Here is a 24,179-nt window from a genome sequence, read left to right on the forward strand (position 1 = left end):
AACTTCGATATAATCGTTCTTGTTAATAGCAGAATCATGAGAATAGTCAGTGAGTAACGAATATCCAATACTTCATAGATGTTTTATAGATTTGCGGATTTTTGAAAATGTAGAACGACTTTTAGTAAAATACAGGGATAAAAGTTTCATATGTCCTCCATTTGAATTTTTTTTCCTTTTTTTTTTGCTACAAATTCTACACTTTGATCATTTATGGTTGCAACGTTAATCTTCAGAGGCTACCATGAATGAAATCGATCGTTCCAAAGCAAAGATTCGAATGCTCACGTGTTCCGTGGCCACAGAAAATCGTCAGACGACAGATCTAGAAAAGATATGAAGCAGAGACCGAAAGGGGGAGGGAACAAGCCGGGGAGACAGAGAATCTCAGCGACGCGCCGGCTAGACGGCATCGTAAACTTCGTCGAGGAACTTTTGAATTTTAGTAAGAGCCGCTCTTTCTCTATCTTCGTTTCTCCTTCCAGCCGCAACTGGCTCATCTTGGCCTTATAAATTAGAGGTTCCCATTTCCAAAGGCTACTGGCAGAGTATTTTCTTGCTAAACTTACGTCGATTAGAGAATCCCCGAGTGCAGAGCTGCCGTACCCGAAGATCGTGTCGCTACGTGCGATTGCAGCTTAGGCCGAACAGAGGTCGCCAGGAGTACCGAAAAAAGGACAAGGTTTGCTTCCTGACTAAGAACAACAGGGGAAGAATACGGATAGTCGATAATGTTTCTCGCCGAGTCGGTGAAACTTGGCCAACTTGCTCTTGTACAGGTAATATCCACTTTCGATGGCGTATTCCTCTATATTTAAAATCGTTGCTCAAATTTGTAAACGATCCCAAAGGCCATTACAATTGTGTACGCATTGGCCCCAAAGATCTCTTTAATAAGTAATGAAACGAGTTTTAACAGTAACATAATTGTACAACAGATACAACCATTGAAATATCGAATGCGTAACTCGTGATCCTCGTTGGAAAACTAAAGTGTAAGGCAGAATTAAAACTAAACATCGTTACAGACAATACAATCTGGATCTACCTGTCTGGGTCAGTATAACTCGATGGAAACAAATGCCACAAGAAAATTTACGTTATAAGTTAGAAGTAAAAGAAATGAAAGAAAGTACAGTGTGGAGTCCAGCTCAATTTTAAACCGCAAAGGGTTAACAGATCAATTTACAATAACCAAAACAACAACGATCTTGTCACCTAACAGCTCATTCATTATCATTCAATTATAAAAAACACACCGACATTTAATAGAAACACACCCCCGACATCTATTTTAATTAAGACCACCAAACTCTTGCTCCACCCTTCATCAACTAGTGACCAGTTGTCAGCCAGTGTAGGATTATTTGGTCGAAGGGGGATGATTGGTTTGAACAGAGGTTTTTTCGTCGTTGCTCAACGTGTACTTAGCATAGAAACGTTCTTCTGGGTCATAGGTATTCAGATTTTCCGTTCCCGGCACCTAGTTTCCTCCAGGATTCGCGAAGGGTGCCGCAGCCTGCGGAGGGTGGCCCTGAGGGGGACAAGGGTGAAGCAGCTAGATGAAAGGAGGGGTAGTTAGAGGGGGGCTGAGACGAAAAGGGGAGGATCGAGGAAGCAAAAGGAAGCAGACGGCTATAAGGAGAGAAAGAGCTGGCAAAAGAAAGAAAAAGAGACATAGAGAGAGAAAGAGAGAGGGGATAATTCCACGGCTAAATATCGGTAAAAATCAATACTATCTCTTTCCTCGGTGCACCGCCATCGCAGCTAATAATGCACGAAAAGAATATGAACTTTCGTGAAGACTGATGTGTCATTATAGTTGCGAACGATTTTAGACAGATTTTATCAATATATTGCGCGTGTCATACGAAACATTTTCAGATTCAATTAGCACTACTACGAGATTCGGCAAACAGACTGAAAAGTTTCACTTTACTTTTATTTGTATTGTTAAATACGAGCAGAGTGGTCGATCAATTTTCTCCTAACACAGCCCCTAACAAGTGCTGTTTTGTAATTGTACGTCCATATTAATTACACCCTCCTTTTTCTCGAGAAAACAAACATCACGTAACTGTTATGTCACAAATTAATTAACAATTAATTAACAATAATATTTTCCGACCGGCGAATGGGAAAATTTGCCGTGGATATGAAACTAGTTATGAATACCACGCACTTCCTATGCGAATTACAGTTGGCGCGTTCGAACGTTAATTGTTATCGCTTTTTATTCATATCGTCGCCTTCACTGCGATGGAAATAGTCGTCAGCGTATTGAATTCTAAAAACTCCATGAAATTTACAACAAAACGACGAAATTCATCTTATCTCTCCCCTGTGATATTCGTAGAAAGATAACAATCTTTAGAACTTTCTTATAAAAATCCAGAAACATCGCACGATATACCTGTGCCGTGAGCTTGTCTAATTAGTCTTGCGTTACATGCGCGTGGAAAAAGTTATACTCCGCAATTTTTCGAAAAGAGATAGCAACCTTAAGGATCGTGCAAGCCACCTTATTGGAGCGGAGATCCGACTCATCGCACTCAAGATCCAAGAGTGCAGAACGCAGACCGGAAACGCGAGGTTTCTATGGGATACCGATCAATTATGTGCTCCGTGGTAAGAACGCGGTATAAACAAACCCTCGTTGCGGCTGAGCGGCCGCTATAAAGCGATACGAATTTCTCGTGCTCGTTTTCTCAAATGCTCCGAGAGTAACAGCGTGGAACCGCGGCTCGACCACGACCTGAGACAAACGGTAACGAAACGCAACGGGCAGAGATCCCGACGGTTCCAAGATTCCTTTACACGGGAAAGTGTAAACGGTGGTGTGGAGCGGACGCACGAGCGAAGCTGCTCGGCCCAGACCGACGGATCGCCACCCCATCCTCGCTTTTCTACCTACACCTATAGCCCCCTAGCCCCCCCCCTCACTCTGCTCCTGCCACCATCTACACCCCTCGGCCCCATCCCTCTTCGCTCACCCAACCCAAACCCGAGAAGCAAGGAAGAGCAGGAAGGGGCAGGGAGCTCGAGTGGTTCTCAACAAACTTTTTAATATCGCGATAAAAAGACAACGGTTAATTAATTTTTGTGTTTTTGAAAATTTGGATTTTTTAATATCAATAACTTGAGTCTTTTTCGAATTTGTATGTTTGGAATTTTCGCGTATCGTCTATCCGCGTTTTTAAATATTAATGATTCATATTTTTTTTAAATTTAACGTTCTGAATTTTCGAGTGTTAGTAATTCGTGTTTTTAGAAATTCGAATCTTTGAATTTTCAGATATTAGCAATTTAAATTTTTGAAATCTTGAATCGTCAAATTCTCAAAGGTAATTTTATAATGTACAAAAATCAAACGACATTTGCGAAGTCAGGCGATCACTTTTAATCAGTTTATCTAACTGTCCAAATTATCAACGATCAGTTTTCTAAATCAATGGAAACTGACGTCAAAAGCTTACGGCAAAGCCAACGATCGTCGGTGTCACAATATCTCGATTTCCAGACGCATCCTTGACACGTTCTATCGATCCAGTCATATCAAGCTAATCGCGCCTCTAGTCTTGAGTGCGACTTACCCTAACACTCTACGCGATATCCTTACAAATGTGCAACATAAAACGAAGGAAAACGAATGGTAAAGAGTAAATAATTTACAGACGGCCGGATACCAGTGAAATATCGTGAAAAATTAAAATACAGGAAATATGAGAACCTTCGTACCACCCTGATGCCCCCCCCCACACTACCTCCACTCGTTGGTTCACCCGCCCTCCGTAACACGGGGTGGCTAGGAGGGTTTAGGGAGAACAGGGGAGGTGGGTCGCGTACTACCTCCTACAAAAGTATGGCGTCACCTCCCGCGGTACAATCCCTGCCAAGAATGTAACACCGTTATTTTATTCTACCTTCAACGATATGTATTCCTAGTTATTGTACTATAGAGACAAAAGAAGAACGAAAAATAAAGAAAAATTAAAAAATCATATTTAAAAAACCATCTGATTCTTTCAAGATTAATTTTTCTTACTGCAATAAAGTGGTAGCACCACTTACCAGTAATTTAAGAAAACCCATGAAAATCAAGTGAAAGTCAGTCGTCGACTAATACTCCTAGTAATAAACTTTTGCTAATAATAAACCATACACTTCTTTCTTTTCTAATAATTTTGAATAATTTAAATAATTCTTTTTTTACCAAGTACAAAATCCAAATATCGATGCTGCTTCTTATTGACCAAGATCCTTCAATTCTTTCGTTGTAGATCGCGTTATCCGCGAAAGAGGGGTCGAAGAGAGAAGGTAGAGGGTACAAGTACGAACTAAGTTGCGACAGGTAGACGATTATTCAATGTCAGGAAAATTATAGGACTAGCAGGAGTTTGTTAAAGCTTGACAGAAATTAAAATTCATATTAGGAGACCCGTATCTGCCGCAATCTTATCATTGTCGTTTTATAAATCCTCATTAAACGACACCAGTTGTTTATGTGATTCACGTGTACTAAATGAAACCCGAAAGAACGAAACTCCGTCTTCCGCGATTACAGACGCTAATAAATTTTATATGATATCAATTACTAACAGGTTTAGCGACTCCGTAAATGCCGCCGATTTTCTTGTCAATCAAGAGATTACTCCGATGACAGAGTTTTCATCAATCATATTTACTCAATGATCTGTATTATCTGAATTCTTAATCATTCGCGTTGATTTTAGATACATTCGGAAGGTTTAAACTTTCGGATTGCTCTAAATTTTAACAAACAACAAAGCTCAAGAGTTTATCATTTTGAGTAACGCTAACCTTCTTTCCTATTTGCACAATTTAAAATCATTAATGTCATCGATTTTCTTATCGATAAAAACGTTATCAATAAACGTGCTATCTAAATTTGTGATCTTTCATGCTAATCTTGAAGATATCCTAAACGCGCAAATTCTCGATTGCCCCAAATTTTACCGTATAACGAAGTTTTCGAGTCCGTCATTTACAATTCACCAGCTTTTCCTCGTACTCCCACGATCCGTTCAACAGTTTACAAAGATTTAAGACACTTGTAAACTCGAACACGCGTAAACACACGCGTGAGGAATTCACGCGTGCCCACGCACTCAGTGAAAGACACGTCGATGATTTCGCGTGTAACGCGCGGTTAAAAATCTCCTCGGACAGCTCCTGTATCTCTGGATCTTGTCGCGTAGCTTATTACTCGACTCGCAAGTTCTTCTTTTTCTAATTCAAAACTCCAGTTTTGAAGTTATCGGCACGAGGAAATTCGAATAATGCGCCCTCGCCGGATTTAGCGACCGATCGAGTCACGCCTTCAGAGACGTCTGTTACTAAAACTATTCGAAAAACTGGTTTACGTAGTTCTCTCGTGGTCCGGTTCGCTCTTGTATAAATTATAGTACGTGTACACGGCGACAACTCCGACGCATGATACGAACTCTCGAAACGTCAATTCTTTCGAGTGGCTCGATAACGTGTGATTTTTTCACTGCATCAATAATCTAGATCGGAGATAGTGAATCACTAACACGGCTGCCAAGTTTAGCACCGAGTGACTCGCTGCTGGCGCCGTTCATTACAGGTTTCGTCTGCACACGCGATATCTAGCTCCGTTTGGAAAAACGATACTTAACAAACAATATGTTTTCACAGTATCTGGCAACGATCGCGAAAAAATTTGGCAACTAACGGGGAAAAAAATTTATCTTCGATCTGAATTTGATGGAATCGTATTTTAGGAAGCACAGTGCTTCTCAATCTGAGAAACTTGAAGAAACGTAACTTCTTTCTTTATTGATAAAAATTGATTAAATTTTCAATACTGTAGAATTTTTTCTGTTCTGTTCACACCAGAACCATTCGTCGCTAATTCCTCCCTAATTATTTTGAGCAATTTACAAAGATTAACGGGAAGATGTGTCTATAAGAAATTTGATTATTACCTACTAGTGCTATCGAAAATGTTTGGAAATAGTTGCTGCTTTTGTTCCTATTTATAACTTTCCCGGTGATACATGGATGACCCCTATGTGTCTACTGAAACATTTGTAGCTTTTATCGCATCGAAGCATTGAAACAAGCTCTCTCTCAGTACGTAACTGATTTCGAAAACGAGTTGTTCGACTACAGAAGCATTGACGTCGATGCAAACGATCGAGACCATTTTCAAAGGGCAAGAACGTAGCTCTGCCGAAGCAGGATTATCAGCAAGAATGCGGACTAACCGGGAGACGAGTGATAAATAACGGTGGCTACCTGTAGACTGTGTTATCTAGGAATGTTAGCAGTCCGACAACGTCAGACACGTGGTGCTCTTGTGTTTTACACGCTAATAGCGACAACGTTTCTATATTCTAAACCGACGAAAGTCTATCGATGGTATCGTGTTCAAGTAAAAAACATTAATTCCATTGAATTTGGATTTAATACGCGCGATATCATTGCTAAACGCAACGTTCTCCCTTATAGCAATCAGAATACAGCTTCAGACTTATCAAGATGCATTATCAAATACACTACGTACTCCGTTGATTGAGGAGTAATCTACAAGTTCTAAGACTATTTATTCGATAAGTTCGATCGAACGTGTTACTCATCAAATATATCTCCATCACCTCTAGTTAATCCATTCGTATCTTCTTTATTAATTTTTAATTACTTAAATTTCGGTAATTAATAACATCAATAGATCTACATAGACCTACATTGATAATCGATAAAAAGAAAAGAACTTCGTTACTGTCCAAAGAAAATTCGAACCTGAAAGGATTAACTCAAGACCATTACTAATTGGCGATATATCATAGTGATATAAATCAATATACTTCTTAAACCGATAGAAATATATCTTAACTGAAAATCAAGTTACACTATCATTGATTATGAAATTCAATGTACTATACCTTAAAAAATAGAAATACACAATTAAATTTAAATTCCTAAAACTTTAACTTACATTTGCATTCAGTTAGATCTCTTATATACGTTATAATTGATAAGTAACACGTCGAGAGCATAATATAATCAACACTCACCCTTGCTCTAACCTGTCGACGGGACCACCAGGACCCATCATCGCTGGATGTCCAGGCCCAATAGGTCCTGTCATCGGATGTCCTGGTCCGAATGGGCTTCCAGGTGGCATACCGTACTGAGGACCTCCAAACGGTTGACCATGCGAAGGAAAATGAGGATTCCCTGCTCCCGGAGGTACGAACGGCGGTCCTGAGGAACCGGGTCGACCGACGAACTGCGGTGGCCCGCCAGATGGCGAACCGAACGGGCTCGGTCCGGGCCCATTATATGGTGGCCCGGAATTATTCGGCGGCGGAGGGAAGCCCGACGAATTCGGTGGTGGTCCGGGACCAGGTGTCGAGGAACCACTAGGCGCTGGCGAGGCAGTATATTGAGGAGTCGCGGAACCAGGAGGTGGGCCTTGATAGGGTGGTGCTCCTGCTGGACTACCAGCACCACCGGGGAAAGGACTCGGACCCTGGAAGGCCGCATTACTCGGTGGACCACCTGTACTGTTGTAAGGACCGGAGCCAGGGCCACCACCCTGGCCAACGGAGTTGGGTGTAAAAGGCGATGCCTCCGAGCCGGGCGGCGGGCCCTTCCAAGAGGCTGGTGTTCCCGGATCCTCCAGCGTGGTAGTGGCTGCCAATGGCGTGTTTAGGCGGCTACAGCCTGAAAATTTAAATAATGCATGATGTTATATTTGTTGTACTTTAGAGTAATTGATCTCATATTACCAGAACATAAGAAGTAAATATGTTATATTATAGTGCATACACTTGTTGTACTTATTGTATTTGTTGTACTTTAGAGTAATTGATCTCATATTACCAGAACATAAGAAGTAAGTGTGTTATATTATAGTGCGTACGCTTGGAAGTACAAAGATTCTAAATGATGAAGGAATTCTTTCTGTTATATTAAGGATTAACTGTTATGATGTTACAGAAATACCAAAATGAAGTATGTTATAATATAATATACATATTAGTATATATACATAGGTTCCAAAACATAAGAGAAATAATATTGGAATAGTATATATAATATACTATTATACCGATATAATATACTCATTACAACTCCATTATTTAATACTATTCCTCTTATTACCTTCAATATTGCACATTCTTATAGATACAGATACACTTATAATGTATAAAATCTGCAACATATAAATGTTTTCATATAGTACTTGAAGATTCTAATGATTCGTTTAGTTATCAAGCTCATTTATGTGCAATACAGATAATTAGCTTTACTATTATATTTATATTCTATCTATATTTAACACAATAACCTTTTTAAGCAATCTCATATATGGTGCATTTATGAGAATAGCATATCGATGCATGTAAACAACTCTAATAGTAGTCTAATAATAAACAACTCTGATGCTTATATTAACACCACTTTACGTAAAGTAATATATAACATAGCATTTCTAAAGAATTCTAAAAAACAGAGAAACAAAGTAAAATCACCATTGTTTGTCCCATTGGCCTTCATTGTCCTATGGTCACCCAGATCATTCCATTGCACCGATCACCCACAATGTAGGAATCAGCACTTGGCAAAGAAAGGTCAATCTTCCTAGATACGTTTAACTCTCAATTAAATGAGATCACAAGAAGGTCACGTTTCAATTCCTGCATGTGTAACAACTCGAGTTTTCCTTAGAATTGAATTAAGGTTATGTGCCGGTAACCTAACCTATAGTGCGGTTAGAACGCGTTTCGCGAGTCCCACCGACGGCGAGGGGACTTAAAGCGCACGAAGCACGATTCACGATACTTTTCAGGAGTCCGGATTTGAAGTCTGTCGATGCACCGTTTCATCGAAAACTGTGAAAGCTGCGAATAACAATGGGCACCTGTACGGTCGCGTTGCCGGCATTTTCATGCTGATTTTCGACCTGTTTCAAGACGTTCCACCAAGTTTCGAGTCGAGATCCAGGCGCGCACCCACTGTTAGGCGCGTGCACAGGTCCGACATCACACTAATCTTCATTCATTTTCTCGTCACATTGCAAAAAATTCACGATCGTCCAAACACAAATGACTCGGTGCAAGAGAGAGAGAGAGAGAGAGAGAGAAGAGGCAAGCGCGAATAAACACCACCAGAGTCAACAGACGACCCTTGCCAGGGACGTAGCGTGCAGGTGGCGCCACAGCATTCGTATTCGTATTCGTATTCGTATTTACTGAAGGTTTTTAACCACGCATTAATTCACATCGAACGAATCGTAATAATTCTCCGTAACCGTTAGAAAGATCGAATTTTTGTCTACCATACGTATACTTCATTGATTTAATTAACCATACGGTAAAGATACATGGTAAACACTGGACGAACGCGATTGTATCGACACAGACGTTCCGAAACGTCAAGTTTTAACTGTCAAGACAGGTTTCGCGAATGAAAATACAGGAAGCCTGTGAGGAACGCGTGACGGCACGAAAAAAAGTCACTAGTCTCCAGCACTTTCACTCGCGATTTGTCACTCACACGTGCACCGTTCGCGACGACTCGAGGAAATACACGTACGCACGTGCGCCAGGGGTGTAGCTAGTCGACACACGCACCTAGTAGTAAACTAGACTAGCTGCTCCCTCAACAGACCACGTGTTCAGTATTCACTGTCCCTCCTAACTGCCCGCGCCCGGATGTCAACTGGATTTCTTCCTCGGTCGTAGCCAATAATTGTTATCCGATACATAAAAATCGGACGACGCTGCCATTTTTAACAGACCGGCTGCATGAGCCGACGCGGCAGCAACGACTGCCTCACACCCCGCCCAAACACACTGAAAGCACACCCCATCAAGGCATACGCAGCAACTCCGTAGTGCAGCTCGTCTTTTCTGCGTCGTTTGCCTTGTGCCTTTAGATGCCAGTCGAAAAATCGTTCGGCCGCTAGACACGCGTGTTTCGTCGGCTATTAGCCACGCTTTCTCTCGATCCTCGGAGTTAAACCGTCGCCTAAGTAATCCAGTCGTATTGATTCTAAGCCGCGCGCTACCTTCGCGTAATTACACGGCTGATATTCCTTGCGCGTGCACCCGAAACTATTCACCGATTTTTCCCTAGACGCGACCGTTCTTGCCGGCTCTACGCCAATGCGCCGCACTCCTCTACGCTTCGTTCCTTCTTCCTCGGTTTCTCTGAATGTCTCTTCTGCGTCTATCAGTGAACCGCGCGATTCATTCAAATCCTTGAGAGGTATCACTCTGACCGGCTGTAATTTCCGATCGATTAATCAAGAGGAAACTTTGGCAACGCGGTGTCGCCTGTTGCATGCGAGTAACACAGTGTGTACAGGACGTGCAGTAACGTAATCGCCTTGATTTGTAAACAACATGAGATGCCGGCTCAGTTCGTAAAGAGCGATGCACCAAAGCGAGCCAAGTTAGGTGAGAAAACAATCACACGTAACAACGGAACGACCAGCCAACACGCATCCTCCAAAGCACTACTCTCCCGCTCGCTATTATTTATCACACTTCCTCCCTTCGATATTCAATCAAACGTTTCTCTGCCCCCCGCTGCGGCAAATTAGAAACCGACGCGACGTGAAGAAACACCACACACACGATGCGTTTCTTTAATCCTCCTCCTCCGTTGGCGCACCGTTTCCGCGAACACTCGAAAGTTAACTCTCGTAACTTTCTGCGTGCAGCACAGCCAGAAAGCGTGGCGCACAAAGAACACACGTCACCAAGCAAGGATATCGAGGAGCGATCGAGCACGAAAGACGATTACGGGAAACACACGCGTCATTCGCTGCTCATTCATGGACGATTCACGACGTGGTGGCGTGGCTCGGCCAAACGATTACAAAGAATGGAAAAAAGAAAAATAGGCTGAACGTCAACTATGACTCGAAGGTGCGAGAAAAAAACGTGTAGAATTGAAACGAAATTTGTCCACCGTCAGCGTGATATCGTTTCCCGAGAACTAAAACCACGATCCGAATGCCCGAGACGTTGTGTAAAACATGCAAGACGACGCGAGAAGGCAGCTGTTCCACGTGGAGCGTCGCCCACGGATGCGTACGGCCCTGCGCCGAGAGCTAAACCCCCGACCGCAACGGGACTGCGCCTCGCCACAGTTACTCTTTTCTGTCACCGCCACCACTGCCGCCGACGCCGCACTCGCCACTTTTACACAACGAAAAAATGTTTCATGTTTCTAGCGGAAAGCGAGGATCGGACAGTTTCCTAATCATCTTTATTCACGTATGAAATTCTAATCAATCGCAGAACCAAGAGAAAAGAAAATGAAAAGGAAGATAACTGTAAAGAAGGGATGTTTTTCGCGCGTGGAATGGCGCAGCGGCCGCCACATTTTTTCTCACTCCTCGTCGTTTCAAAGTCCCTCCCGTCGCGGGGGACTCAACACTCGCCGGTTGACAGTGTCACCCTAAAAATCAATAAGGGGTTCACCCTCGACCCTGCCCACCCTCTTCCTCCTCCTGCACCTTTCTCCACCTCCTCCTCCTCCTCTTCGTCCTCCTCTTTCTATTCCTCCTCCACCTCCGCCTCTTTACTCTCTGCGTTTATCCCAGGAACGTATAGCGGGGGTCGATGGGTTGGCGAGGTTATGCTGGTCAGACGACTAGTCATTTTATTAGGCGGTGATACGACGCCAGGAGGCCTGCTAACCTTCAAACGCCGCGTTTAAGCGGTTTGCGTTTAAGATGGCTTTCCTTCCTATTACCTTTCCAAAATTTATCTCTTTCACTTAAGCTGACTCGTGAAAGCATTCGAAAATTGTTATGTTTTTATTGTATCTGTTATATAGAACATTTTGAAATTTCATTAGCATCGTAATGAGACAAGACTATCATAATTATATTGGTAAAATCTGAAATCATTCTGAAAATGTATATAGAAGTTGCGAGATATATATTCAGAGAAAGTTTCTATAAAAAGAAGATATATTTCCTTTTATGTTCTTCAGAGTAAAAAATTTTACCATTTGCTTTGTATTATTGTAATAATTTTCAACGTTTCAAATATTGATCTAATAAATAACTACGAGCTTAGTTTATATAAGTTTTTCTTCTCTAATTGTAAGAAGGATTTTTAGACGAAGAGAATAGGTTGGTGTTTCGCATCAAGAATATTGAGAACTGCTGGACGCATCCAGGCAGAACTTAACTGCATTTACGTCTCTAAGCAACGAGCGTTCATTTTTCCATCCTTTTCGTAAATACAACCGCGTCTGGCGTCGCGACACCCAACCGCGTTATGCTTCCTTGTTCCCTGGCGAGTCGTTCGAATAGAAAGGCGGCATCAACGGGAAACTATGCCGACCTACCTCACCACCAAGTTGAACTACCAGAAAACGGAGAAGATTAGTTCACGAAGCCGGAAGTTATCTGGACCGGAGCACTTTCTAAAATTTTACGAGGCTGAATCGTTGCTTCGGCTATTTATTACTATTATCAGCAACTGACACCAATTCGCCTGGGACGTGAAATAGATCGAACAGTTACATAACTTTGGGGAAAGCAGAAGTTTCAGCTTGCTATACTTAACAGAATATTACACGGCAAATATTACAATCTACTCTTTGATAGATCGTATTATATCCTTTCTCTCATGTTACCCTCGGACATTTACCGTAATAAAATCAACAAGCAAACCGAGACAATAGCTTAAAATCACTAACAGAAGTTTCTGTTCAAAATCTTTAACATTCATCGAGTATCGTATTATTTCAAAAAATTGAGATCTAACTATTTACTTAACGTGAAACCTACCTGTTAAAAATATGCTGCTCAGTTCCATCCTTCCCGTGTTCCATCATGATCCGTTATTTTCACTTGTTTCTTGATTCATCGATTTATTCGAATCTTCAAAGGCGAGAAATCACTCTGTAGCGGAGAACTAGAGCGTTCGACTTTTTAGCCGTGAGCGGAGGCGAAATCCCGAAGAAAGTTTTCTACCGATAAACGTTCGAAGGTCACGGCTGTCAGACGAGAGAACCACGGGCATAAGAGTACGCTTGGCTCGCTGTCACGCGAACAACGCTCGCACACTGTATGTCAGTACGCATCTCGATGTCTATCTGTCGGTGAAGGCACAATTCGATAACCCGCGATTCGGGGTCAGTATGGCCGCCTTTTATATCCCGGAGACGTTGAAAAGTCGTCTTCAGTGACAGTTGATGTGTCGTCGAACGAAGAACACGCGGGCTCCGGAAAACAGCTTTGCGACCGTGCTTCGTTAACGAGGCCAGCTTTTCACGCGAAGCTCAATGAGCGATATACACAACGATACACGACTGTAATGAGGCCTTGAATGACCGTGGATAGAGTCAGATGTATTCGAAAAAGTGCTCATATTTTTTCTTCTTTTTCCTGTTTGCATTAAATGCAAGCTTTTGGACGTAAACGTTGAGCTGCATCGTTATGCGATGAAATAGCGTAAAAGCGGACTTAAGTTTCTAAGTTCGTTACTGCGTGTGTGTTTGTGTGTGTATGTTCATCAAATGTGCGAGACAAAATGCATGAAAGTTTTAAATGAAAATTGCAAATGATACGCCGACGAAGTTCTCGTACTTAGTATAAGAATAAATTTCTTTTAGCGTTCTTCCAGGCTTTTTAGTCATTTGTACTTTTTCTGCATCTTTAATTAAAGATTACAGGAGAAAAACAAGATAAGTGAAATTTCCTACCTTTCACAGGGAAGCCGTTCTAAAATCCAATAGCTTAACCAATCAATCTTACACTATCGAAATTGTCTTTTTATTTGGCTTTAGAGCTAAACATATGTTCCTCAGAAAATGAAGAAAAATGTGCTCATAGTGTTTTTTCCCTGTGTTATTCTATTAATAAGAAATACAAATGAAATGATATTTAGCTGTACGAATCAGACCGTACAGATACAATTCTCCAGGTTGTAACCGGTGGTGATTGGGAAACATTTTTTTTTCCAATATTCTCATTCTCTTTGTGTGTAACCAATGAGAGAGAAGTCTCAGGCCGCGAAAACTCATCCGTTGTGGCACTTCGATTTTTCCCCGACCCCGTGATAACTTTTTCCCGCAAACCATACGGAAATATCCGCCGCGAACGCGTGGCAAGCCACGAGGTGAATGACAGTTGCGGACAGTTCGTACACAAGCACGTTCCACTGACCCTGGGTTGAAACGATTCGAACGAGCTCGGAAACAACCGACCCTTGCTTGCACGTGCTCTCTCTCCCGTGGACTTTCTGTACTTTTGGTCGACGCTGTTCCCCGACTAGAACTGTCCGAAGAAAGCCGCACACCGTTCACGGAGATATTAGGATAAGTTTCATTCATACAAACTTTGGAACAAATCTCGACCTTCGGAAACCGTGACGGTGCGAAGTCTACGAGCGGCGTTCGGACTCAAGCAAACTGAATTTAATTTCCATTAAACTCGCAAGTTTATTATATGGATGAAGAATTTCTTCCAGGTTAACGAGTTTAAATGTCCTGATAAAATTTTGCTCTTTTGATAATAAATTGTAAGGCCGTGATTTCTCATTTGTTTCGTTGTGTTTCATGATACACAAGACTTAGCCTATGATATACTTAACGAGAACAAAGTTAGATCTATGTGAAGGGCGCATAGAGGAATATTTCAGTTTTTGTTGATCTTTTAATTTTCATGTTATTTGTTAGCTATGATAGTTGGAAAGGGAACAACTTGTTACATTCCAAGATATATACAAATCTTTTAAAAATAGATGAACAGATTATTGAATTTAAAAATTGCTTATCATATTTATCTCTGTGATGATCACATGTAACGTTAGCTCAAAATCGAGGAAGAAAACAAAATTGTGAATAGGATAGTTTTGGTAATATGGCTCTAATTACTGAATTCTAGGATTGTTCCTTTATTTGTAAAGATAAGGTATAATTGTGCAAAGAAATAAGATTGCGAATAGGATAGTATAAAGACCATAACTCAGAACATCAGGAGATCCGAACACAAAGGGAAACTTTCGAAAATATCGGCGAAAAGTTTGAAAAGTATCGCGACTGTTCGTGGATTGTTCGCAGCTGTTCCTAAGTGGACTCGGAAGCTTCGGAGTTCATGGCACACAGAAACAAGTTGGATCTGCGGAAAGGCACGAAGGGAAGGCCAGAAGAGCAAGTTCGTGGTTGGCTGGAGCGGGGTGGCATGAGGAGGTAGATGAGAACGAAGCACGGAGGGAGAAGCCACGTACGAAAGAGAGAGGGAGAATAGGTCGATACGGTAAACTATTGTCTGGTGGGTGAAGTGTTCACGAGAACTGGGCGGAAGACAGCTTTGCGCTGGTTACGTGCATTCTCTGCTTCGCATGAAACGCGAAGATATGACATGCTCGTCACCGCAACGATGTTCAAGCGCGTCCAAGAAACCCCGCACCTCCATCTACGCCCGCGTAACCTTTTGCGCCTGGTCCCTCGATCGATACTGGTGCACGAATCGAATCGTTCTACGCGTTATTACCGACCGAGAATACGCTGCAATATTGTCCGTGATTTAATTCGTTTTGTCTTCTATTTTCTCTAAAGGGCTATTTCTCATGATTTAATTATCCCATTTTATTGATCGTTAAATCTCAGTAACGTCCTACGTACGTATTTTTATAAAAATTGGTGCTGCATTGCAAGAATAAAAGTGAAATAAAAATTGGTTTTTAAAATGGAAACGTGATATTTCTACGCAGTACTATTGCAGATATGTTTTGATTGAAGATTTGATATTTACCTGAAGAGTGGTTAACAGCGAAAAACAGTTTCATTTCTTCTAATAAATTAAATCGACGCACTTAAAATTAGTATCGTTTATCCTACACTTTTAATTTATTGAAAGAATTTTTTCTATTTTTCCAAAGTCCAGAATCTTTTAAATAATATATCAAATCAAAATACTAGCTACGTATATAGATATTTTGTTGTGTTTAATAATCAAAGAAATTTCCGTATTTGTTCCCTAATAAGGAAACAATTAGATCGCCCCTACTTAATTTATGAAGGTTCGATAGCGTGCAGCGACGCCCTCTACAATCGAATCGTTTGGCGGGAGTATCGAAGAAATTGCGATAATCGCAGTACAAAATTCGTTATGAAACTAGTAAGTCGAAGTAGAGTGAAGTAGTGAATTTTCGTGAAGTGCGAATGCGAATTTTCGAGAATTTCGTCTCTGATCTGCAGATTTGTGCAAGTATACTACGTACACAAAGGCAGTTTGGCGTGCAGCAGTGCGCAACAATCCTACATCGAAGTGTGTTTGCCGATTGTCATCGGGGGATGGAGAGGTAAACACAATTCCACCCTACCACCTTGTTCTATTCGCTACGTGTACAATCTATACATATCTGTGTGTTCGTCTAGGTACATTGGCAGCAACGCTGATGTGGGTTTCGATCGTGAAACCACTGTCTAAATATGGAATAAACCTGATATTATATGGATTTTCGTATTTCGCGTTCTGAAATATCTATCTCGAAAGAGACTGGATTATTTCTTACGATCTGTGCGACTCATATTTATATGTGAAGCATATTTAATTCAATCATCGAGAACAATAAAAGTGGACTTGGCACCTTACGGAACATCGCGTCACATGTTCTGTAATACCGACCATTCAGAGGTTTTATTACGCCCTCTACAATTTATAACGTTGGGTAGAGTGTAATTAGTCCGTTTGTCCATATATTTAAACGAAATTTTAATTAGTGGGCAATTAAATAAATTTCTTCTAATTGGATTGATTTATCTGAACTTGAATGTCTACTATGAACGAGAAATCGTAAGTAATAAGGAGAACCAGTAAGCTCGTATTATATGGACTTCAGTTATATGAACTACTTGTCCTGCAGCAGATTCAAATAAACGGAATGTCGGAATATTTTATACTCAATACAAACACGAAAATGAATAAAATTAGAGATATTGACAATGTACTGTGGTTATCGGTGGACAAAATAAACGTAACATGAAATACTTTCTTGTATCCCACAATTTAAAGGTTTGTATGTAATTATGAAATCGTACATTATTGTTGTAGAGAATATAAAGAATTCTATCCATCTATATGATACGCGTTCATAATAGCATTTGCACAGATTGAATTAACGGTAGATTAAAATAGTAATTTTGTACTTGATAGAAGATGCTTCAATGCTGTGTACTTTGTATGTAATAAGACCATGTGAAACTAACCTTTATGCCGACCACCGATAATTAACATTCGAATTAAATGCGGAAGTTAACTAATAAATTCATGCTTTACGAAAAAAAAATTTGTTACGATTGAATCTTCTACTGAATGTGATATGTAAATCTTCGTTCTAATCTCTTATGTAAATTTGAATCTATTAATGAAACGATCTGATGATTTTTGAAAACATAAATGCGTAATTAAAAGGATGGTATTATAATTATGCTCTTTTCTGTGGAATTTGTGTATATAATATTGAAATAGTAAAATATGAGATAGTAAGGTTATGTCGAGTAAAAATAATCAGTAGGGAAAACAGAGTAGAAATGATTTTGTGAGGCAGAACTTTCTGCGTCTACCATTACCGAACTGGTTAAACAGGTTATCAGTTTATAGCCACCGTAAAGACATTTTAAATTTCGCGGCACATGCTCGTGCATTCCGCGCCATTATCTTTTTTGTCTCATTTTAGTCGTTCGCTGAGTTCACAGCACTGCGTAGAGGATATGTTCGAGGTAAATATATAAATCGAAAGTATTCTTATCGCTTCTATTTTTTACATAGATTTTTCCGAGTATTTTTATATTTTATGTAAGAGATCTTTATTTAGAATAATTATTTAGAGATCATAAAAGTGTTATTAATACTTACTAGTCAATGCTTCAGTTATCATCATTTTGAACATGAGATCGTCGGTTTCTATTATTAGATAGAGCAATGGAAATATGCATTTTATGCATCAAATCAAAAGCAAGCACGTTTCAATAGGTTTCGAGTTTCAAATTGTTTTATTTTAAACTTCAAATAAAAATTTAGACGTTTTAAATAAAAAATGTCAAATATTATAACTTTTAAAGGGAGAAACACGTTCACTTGCTTGAATCCTGTCAATAACGAATTCATTCGTAGTAGATATTTTATTTCCAAGTTAGGAACTGAAATGCCCATATAATAAAAAATATTTGTATCGTAATAATAATTATTATTAAATTGGGAAACGAGGGTTACGCTAAAAAGTCACTGCTAAGTATACAAAATGAAGAAAAACTCGCAAAAGAAAAACAAAAAACGAATATAGACTTTCTTTTTTTTCCTTTTTTTTTTTTTTTTTTGAATATTAATCGTTCTCTAATTTTTGCTCTGTATTCGCATTCATACATTCTTATCTCATCGCGCGTCTTTGAAGTCTCTTTCATTTGCTTTTTTTTTTTTTTGTTTCTCCCTCTCACATACATACGTACATTCTTTCAAGTTTCTTCTCTCTTTATCGCTCACGCACTATAATTCGAGATTAAAACATCCACGGTAACAAAACAAAAAGAAATTACATAAAATCTCCCCTATGGAATTTTGCACTTCTTTCCTTTCATTTAAACTTTCTTCTACATTTTTATAGTCTTTCTAGTTGATAAAGGGCTCGTTAAAAGCACATACAAACGACCGTTGTTATCGTTCGATTTTGAAAGTCATTATCTAAGCAGTTTTATGGCACGTATTCTCGTACAAGCCCTTCCTTTTACTTTTCTTTCTTTTTTTTTTTTTTTATTCTCTGTTCCGAGAAAAAGAAAACTTTTTCCTTTTCTTCATACCACTTCTTCCAATTCGTTTAGCCATTGTTAAATGAATTTCGCGGAATTATATCGTAATCGCAACAATAACGGATCTGCTTTTGATATATACATACACTCTGAAATCAGAAGTCTTTTTACCTTCGAAATACGGTTTATCAGACTTGGACGTGAAGAAGGTCTGTCTTAGATCGTATTTCTTTCGGAATACGTCAACGATCTTTGTCGATTCCCGACGGTTTTCCTTCGTAAAAGCTCAAAAAAGAAAAAAAAACAAGAACTTTTTCTTACAAATACCTTGCAACATAGCACCATTAGAACAAGAGAAGCGTTTCAAGGCAAATCTAATAAAAAGATTATTTTTTATATAAAAAAAATAATTCGTGCTCCTTTTATGCCACGATGATAATAGAATCAATTGAAGTAAAAAAAGAAAAGAAAAGAAAAATGATTTCTACTTTTCGGCGCGTCGGGCGTAGCTTGAAGACCTTTCAAAAAACCGCGATCGTAAGTTCCAACAACGCTCACCATTTCACTCTTGTTTCGTAAAAGAACTTCCAAACATGAACAACTTATAGTTGAAAGACATCGATATAGAAATCTGATTTTGCTAGAATGGTCAGGCGAGGACCTTTTACACTCTTGTACGTTTTAGGGGTACGAATGTTTTTTTTAACATTATCTGATATTTTATTTTTGTTTTTTTTCCTTTATCAGAGTATCCTAAAACGAACAAATTCTATTAATATGTCTACATTTAACATGGATATACCATCGGTACTTTTTTTCTTTTCTTCAGAACTTTGGTGGCCCGCGATGTTCGATCGCTTTCGGCAGCGATCACGCGTATTTAATCAGTCAATTATGCGATGGTGCTCCTTAATTGGAATTTAAAATAAAAGATTCGCATGCTTCTTTTTCCTTTTTCTCTCTGATTTGTTATTTTTCACGAGCAATCTCTCTGTCAATAAAAAATGAAAACATTTCCTTTTTTTTATCTACGCTTTCGTTTCGTTATAGTTCAATGTACAAGAGATTTTCTAGAAGTATTCTGCAAAATATTGCGTTGCACCCTAATAAGAATATATTTATATATATGCAGCGATACGACTATCGTTGGCCACACAAATAAGACAGCCTGTACATTTACTAAATCTTAACGCACTTATGTAATATTGAAAGATATAATGCAGGGAATTTATCTAGCTTAACGAATACGTGATTATATACAATATATACATATCTCGTTGCTATAACATCGCTTGCGTGCACTTATTTGTTAGAGCTGACTACAGATTAGTGTGTATGGTGATAGTGTGTACGTGTCAATACAATGAAAATTGTCTAAACTTACACAGTAGAATAGGGTTCTCGCGATCGTTACTACGTAAGATTTATCGTTATACAATAAACAATTATACATTCTGGCGATCCGTCGGTTAAAGATCTCGCATATACACATATATGTGATATACATGTATATGTATTTATATATATTTCTTTATTTATTTATATATTTATTTAGTTATCACATCGCACGTTCGAAATTAAGAAATTTGGACTCATAATGGAGAATTGAATTAATCTCCTGAAAAAATTTGCATTTTCGCGGAAAGATATAAAAAAATGAACGTAAAATAGTCATTGAATTTCTTAATTGATTATTCCTAGCATTTGACCGTTACGGATGTACATTTAAACTTTGCGAAGAATGAATGTTGAAAGAATTGTTTTATCGAATGAAGAACAGTCAACTGCATTCATCCATTTCTAATATTGAGTTCAGTATTTTTCTTTCTTCTTAATCCTTTTTTTTTTTTTTGCTTTTTTTCTTCTTTCCCTTTAATCGTTATCACAGTGTTTTAGTACGTTTTTCTTAATTAATATCGAATATCCTCTCGAATATATATAAAAATTAAAATAAGACCGAAACATCGTTTCATCGATTTCCATTTACAATGAAGTTATCTCGTTATTATTGTTACATATAAAAAATTATTACCTAATTTATTGCATGATATATGCATGTACACACTTATTTCACTGTATGCACCTATTTTTCGTTTGTGGTTCGAACTTCGTTCGATCTCCTCTTTTTTTATTTTTTTACGTTCGATCGACACTGTATTATTCTTCCTATATCGTTACAATTAAATATTTAGAATATTATTCAAAACGACAGTGTATTTTTAAATGATCGTCGGAAAATGCTTAAACGATAACATAAATACACATTCTTCTATCGCGATTTAAGTTTATTCGCTGAATGTCTTTATTATTTATTGACAATTACGAGGAAATTCCTCATCGAGTAATTTCAGTGAAAATAGAATTCGAAGCGAGGAATCCGACGGATCTTTGTCTCTAGAAATGAAACCGATATTCATTACACATCGGAAACCCTAGATGAGATCCCATTGTCTACTTAGACGTTGGAGCAGCTGGCTGATGCTGCCCCGCCATCCCCAGTCTTGGTTGCGAGGAAGCAAGTAATTCTTTATAGTACGCACTAAATTCCGGCGGTAAAAACGACGTGGCAGCCGTGGGCGGAATCGGCGGGGGAAATAAACCATTATAGAATGCGGAATAGTACATGGGGTCTAAAATCGGTAGGAACTTGCCGGGCGTGTTTGGCAGTTGTGGAAAGAAAGCTGGATTGTTTTGCGGTACCGTAGGTACATAACCAGAAGGTATACTCGGAACACTGTGTCGTCTTCCAGCTTCGGTTTGCCTCGGTTCCTGTGGCTGGTGTTGTTGTTGTTGCTGTTGTTGTTGAGCGATTAACGATTTATCGCCCTCGCTGATTCGACGCTGTTGCTGTTGATGTTGTTGATGTTGTTGATGCATATGTTGGTGCTGGTGATGATGCTGATGTTGAAGTGAATGGTGATGCTGATGCTGATGCTGCTCCTTACCACCGCTCATTTCTACGTTTTTTCTCCTATCGATCGTATTCTGTTGCTGAATCGTTGCCATTCTAGGATAATTTCCACTATTCAGGTGATTTAGATTAGGTACATTCGGTATAACAGGATGACTCGGCTTCCTAGGTGTGTAGGGTGAAACTGGTTCACTCCTCGTCGTGTACTTGCCGTTCAGGTGTTGCCTTCTTTGCACAGGTATCGCGCTATTTCTAGATGGACTCGATACCCGAACATGCGTCGGTGTGCTTAAGTGATTATTTTTTTGCTTAGGGTTTACGATCGTAATTTCTAAGTTATTCGAAGCCATCGTTCGACTGTCGAGTACGTTCTGGTAACCAGGGAAGGTACTTCGTTTCGAACAATCTGTTGGTTTCTCTTTAATCGACGAGTTCCTCATCTCCAAGTTTAATGGATTAGGCCTCGGCACTACAGGTACTTTCACTATTTCTAAGCTCGGTCTCGGAAACACCGGCTTGTTCGATTTTTGTGTTAAGTCGAGGACCCCGCCGTACACAGGGTCATTATTATTGTGTATCTGATGCGGCTGCAAACGATGCAGCGTGGAACGATACTTTGGAGGGATAGGAATCTCTTTCGGATCTCCGTAAACCATTTTTTCGTTGTGTGCGAATATCGACTTTGACTGTGTCACCTTGGGCGGAAATATCCTACCGTTAGGAACAATTGGCGGCACGAAACGATGATTTGCTTGATGCAACCCTGACGACGCTGGTGGCGGGACATTAGCATTCGCGTACAATTGTAGCAACGCGGCGTTATTAGAAGTACCAAGATTTATTACACGACTGTTCACCATATTATTATTATTCATCATAATATTATTATTGTTATTGTGATGAGCGGGATGTTGCTTGGTCGGCGTTTGTAACCGTGCTTGATGATGATGATGATGTTGATGCTCTTGAGGAGACGATAACATATGCCCTATGTCCGGCGTCACGGTGACGGAAATCAACTTAGGAATGGAATTAGGTGTGACTGGAAGAGGATACGATATTGGCGGTTTTTCTTCGGATTTCATTGTTGCTGGCGCAGGAGGATTGCTTTGAATCACGCTGGGTCGCGTATCCAAGTCAACGGCAGTAACTTCAAGACCACCTTCGCGAAGTATTTCCAATTTACGTTTCTTAAAACTGGGAATGATTATCTTATCCCTACTCGTGTCACTCTCCGTTTCAAGGTCAATCACTTCTGGTGATCTAGGAGGCACTATCGTCTTTTCCGCGAAAATTGACTTCTCGCCGAACAACGGTATGTTCTCCTTACCCTGAGCCAACAGGGTGGTTTGTTTAGGATCTAGTTTGATTTCTTTCATATCCTTCTCCGGCGGTGGTGTTAACGTTACCACCGTAGAAGCATTCGTTACCACTGTAGTTACCGGAAGACCCGGCGGTGAACACGACGGTGGAACTTGTTGCGATATCAGAGGACTGTTGAGCTGCCTCTCTAATACACTTTGACTTCCAGTACCATTCGTGGGTGTTGTAGAGGGTGTACTACTCGGCGTTGAAATTGACGTATTAGAAGAAGGTGGTGGACTTGGTAGTTGGATTGTTTGCTGGCTGGGCGATGGCGTACTATTGGCAATCATAGTATTTAACGATTTCAAGCGTTCTTGTTTCACTCGTACGCTACGCAGAGATGAAGTCTTGCCAGTCTCCGTCTTCGGTTTTTCGCTCGAAAGGAACGGCTGTAAAGATAAATTTAATTATCATACCGCTCGTATTATTCAATGCACGAGCATCGTATAAAGTATAGATGATGAAGTATCTCGACGATACTTACTGCTGCCGACGATACAATTGATTGAAGGGGAGGAGTTGTAGCAGTAACATTCGTTTCTACAGGGGGAGGCGTTTCCGATGGATATGAATCGTTCGTCTCTTGCTTATTATCTTCGGACTCTTCGGACACGCTGCTACTCTTACTTCGCCTTCCGGGTGTCAGTCTAACTTTCGCCTCCTCTCCTCTTTGATACCTCTCGTAGGGTAACAGCAACCTGTTCGTACGACCCATTCCATAGACCGTCACTGACTTGATCGCTAATACATAAAATCATTCGAATACTTTACCTTTCGTAATGTCGTCGAGTGATAGTCGCTGCGCTGGTGGATCCTGTATTACCACCTATGTCATCGTAAATGTTTTTCCAGAGCCGACCAGCACTGACAGAATCGTAGCCACCGAGCAATTGCACTTTCGTATAAAACAGGAAGAGATCAACTGTAAACAAAAGAACATTGTTAGTCCGATATCTTCGTTGTATCTTTAGAACATTTATTATAAGGAACGTATGAGTTTGTCAAAAGGAAACACTGCTGTAGATCAGCTTCGAACAGTACCAATCACTGTTTCAATTTAAATTACAATAGATTAATATGTTTTTATATGTACGCAGGCGAAGATATGAGATCTTAATTAAAGGTGTCTAAA

General features: G+C 39.9%; 2 protein-coding genes and 1 long non-coding RNA gene across 9 annotated transcripts in view; 1 reads left to right on the plus strand and 2 right to left on the minus strand.

The window, feature by feature from the left end:
* LOC125385541 (proline-rich protein 2-like) overlaps positions 1-12,933 on the minus strand; it is a 63,167-nt gene extending 50,234 nt beyond the window's left edge. Inside the window, exons 1-2 of the mRNA XM_048408062.1 lie at positions 12,809-12,933; positions 7,062-7,713 (exon numbers count right to left, since the gene is read on the minus strand). Coding sequence (XP_048264019.1) covers positions 7,062-7,713; positions 12,809-12,836 — 680 coding nt within the window. The 5' untranslated portion in view covers positions 12,837-12,933. The remainder of the gene's footprint in view (positions 1-7,061; positions 7,714-12,808) is intronic.
* A 432-nt stretch (positions 12,934-13,365) lies between these two features.
* Positions 13,366-17,520, plus strand: LOC125385542. Of its 3 annotated transcripts, none has more exons than XR_007224945.1 (4): positions 13,366-16,144; positions 16,225-16,328; positions 16,405-16,822; positions 16,893-17,520. It is a non-coding gene; the product is annotated as an uncharacterized LOC125385542 (long non-coding RNA). The 3 variants fall into 3 exon arrangements; XR_007224946.1 differs by having other exon boundaries at positions 13,366-15,644; positions 16,012-16,144; positions 16,405-17,520; XR_007224944.1 differs by having other exon boundaries at positions 16,405-17,520.
* A 611-nt stretch (positions 17,521-18,131) lies between these two features.
* The window catches only part of LOC100652122 (mastermind-like domain-containing protein 1), a 172,526-nt gene continuing 166,478 nt past the window's right edge, over positions 18,132-24,179 (minus strand). For all 5 annotated transcript variants that reach the window (XM_048408054.1, XM_003397309.4, XM_012311239.3 and 2 more), the window contains 3 exons: positions 23,819-23,969; positions 23,532-23,745; positions 18,132-23,436 (listed from right to left, as the gene is read on the minus strand). In XM_048408054.1, coding sequence (XP_048264011.1) covers positions 21,223-23,436; positions 23,532-23,745; positions 23,819-23,969 — 2,579 coding nt within the window. In that variant the 3' untranslated portion in view covers positions 18,132-21,222. The remainder of the gene's footprint in view (positions 23,437-23,531; positions 23,746-23,818; positions 23,970-24,179) is intronic.

This window comes from Bombus terrestris, chromosome 8, assembly GCF_910591885.1.
Source record: "Bombus terrestris chromosome 8, iyBomTerr1.2, whole genome shotgun sequence".
Taxonomy (NCBI): Eukaryota; Metazoa; Arthropoda; class Insecta; order Hymenoptera; family Apidae; genus Bombus; species Bombus terrestris.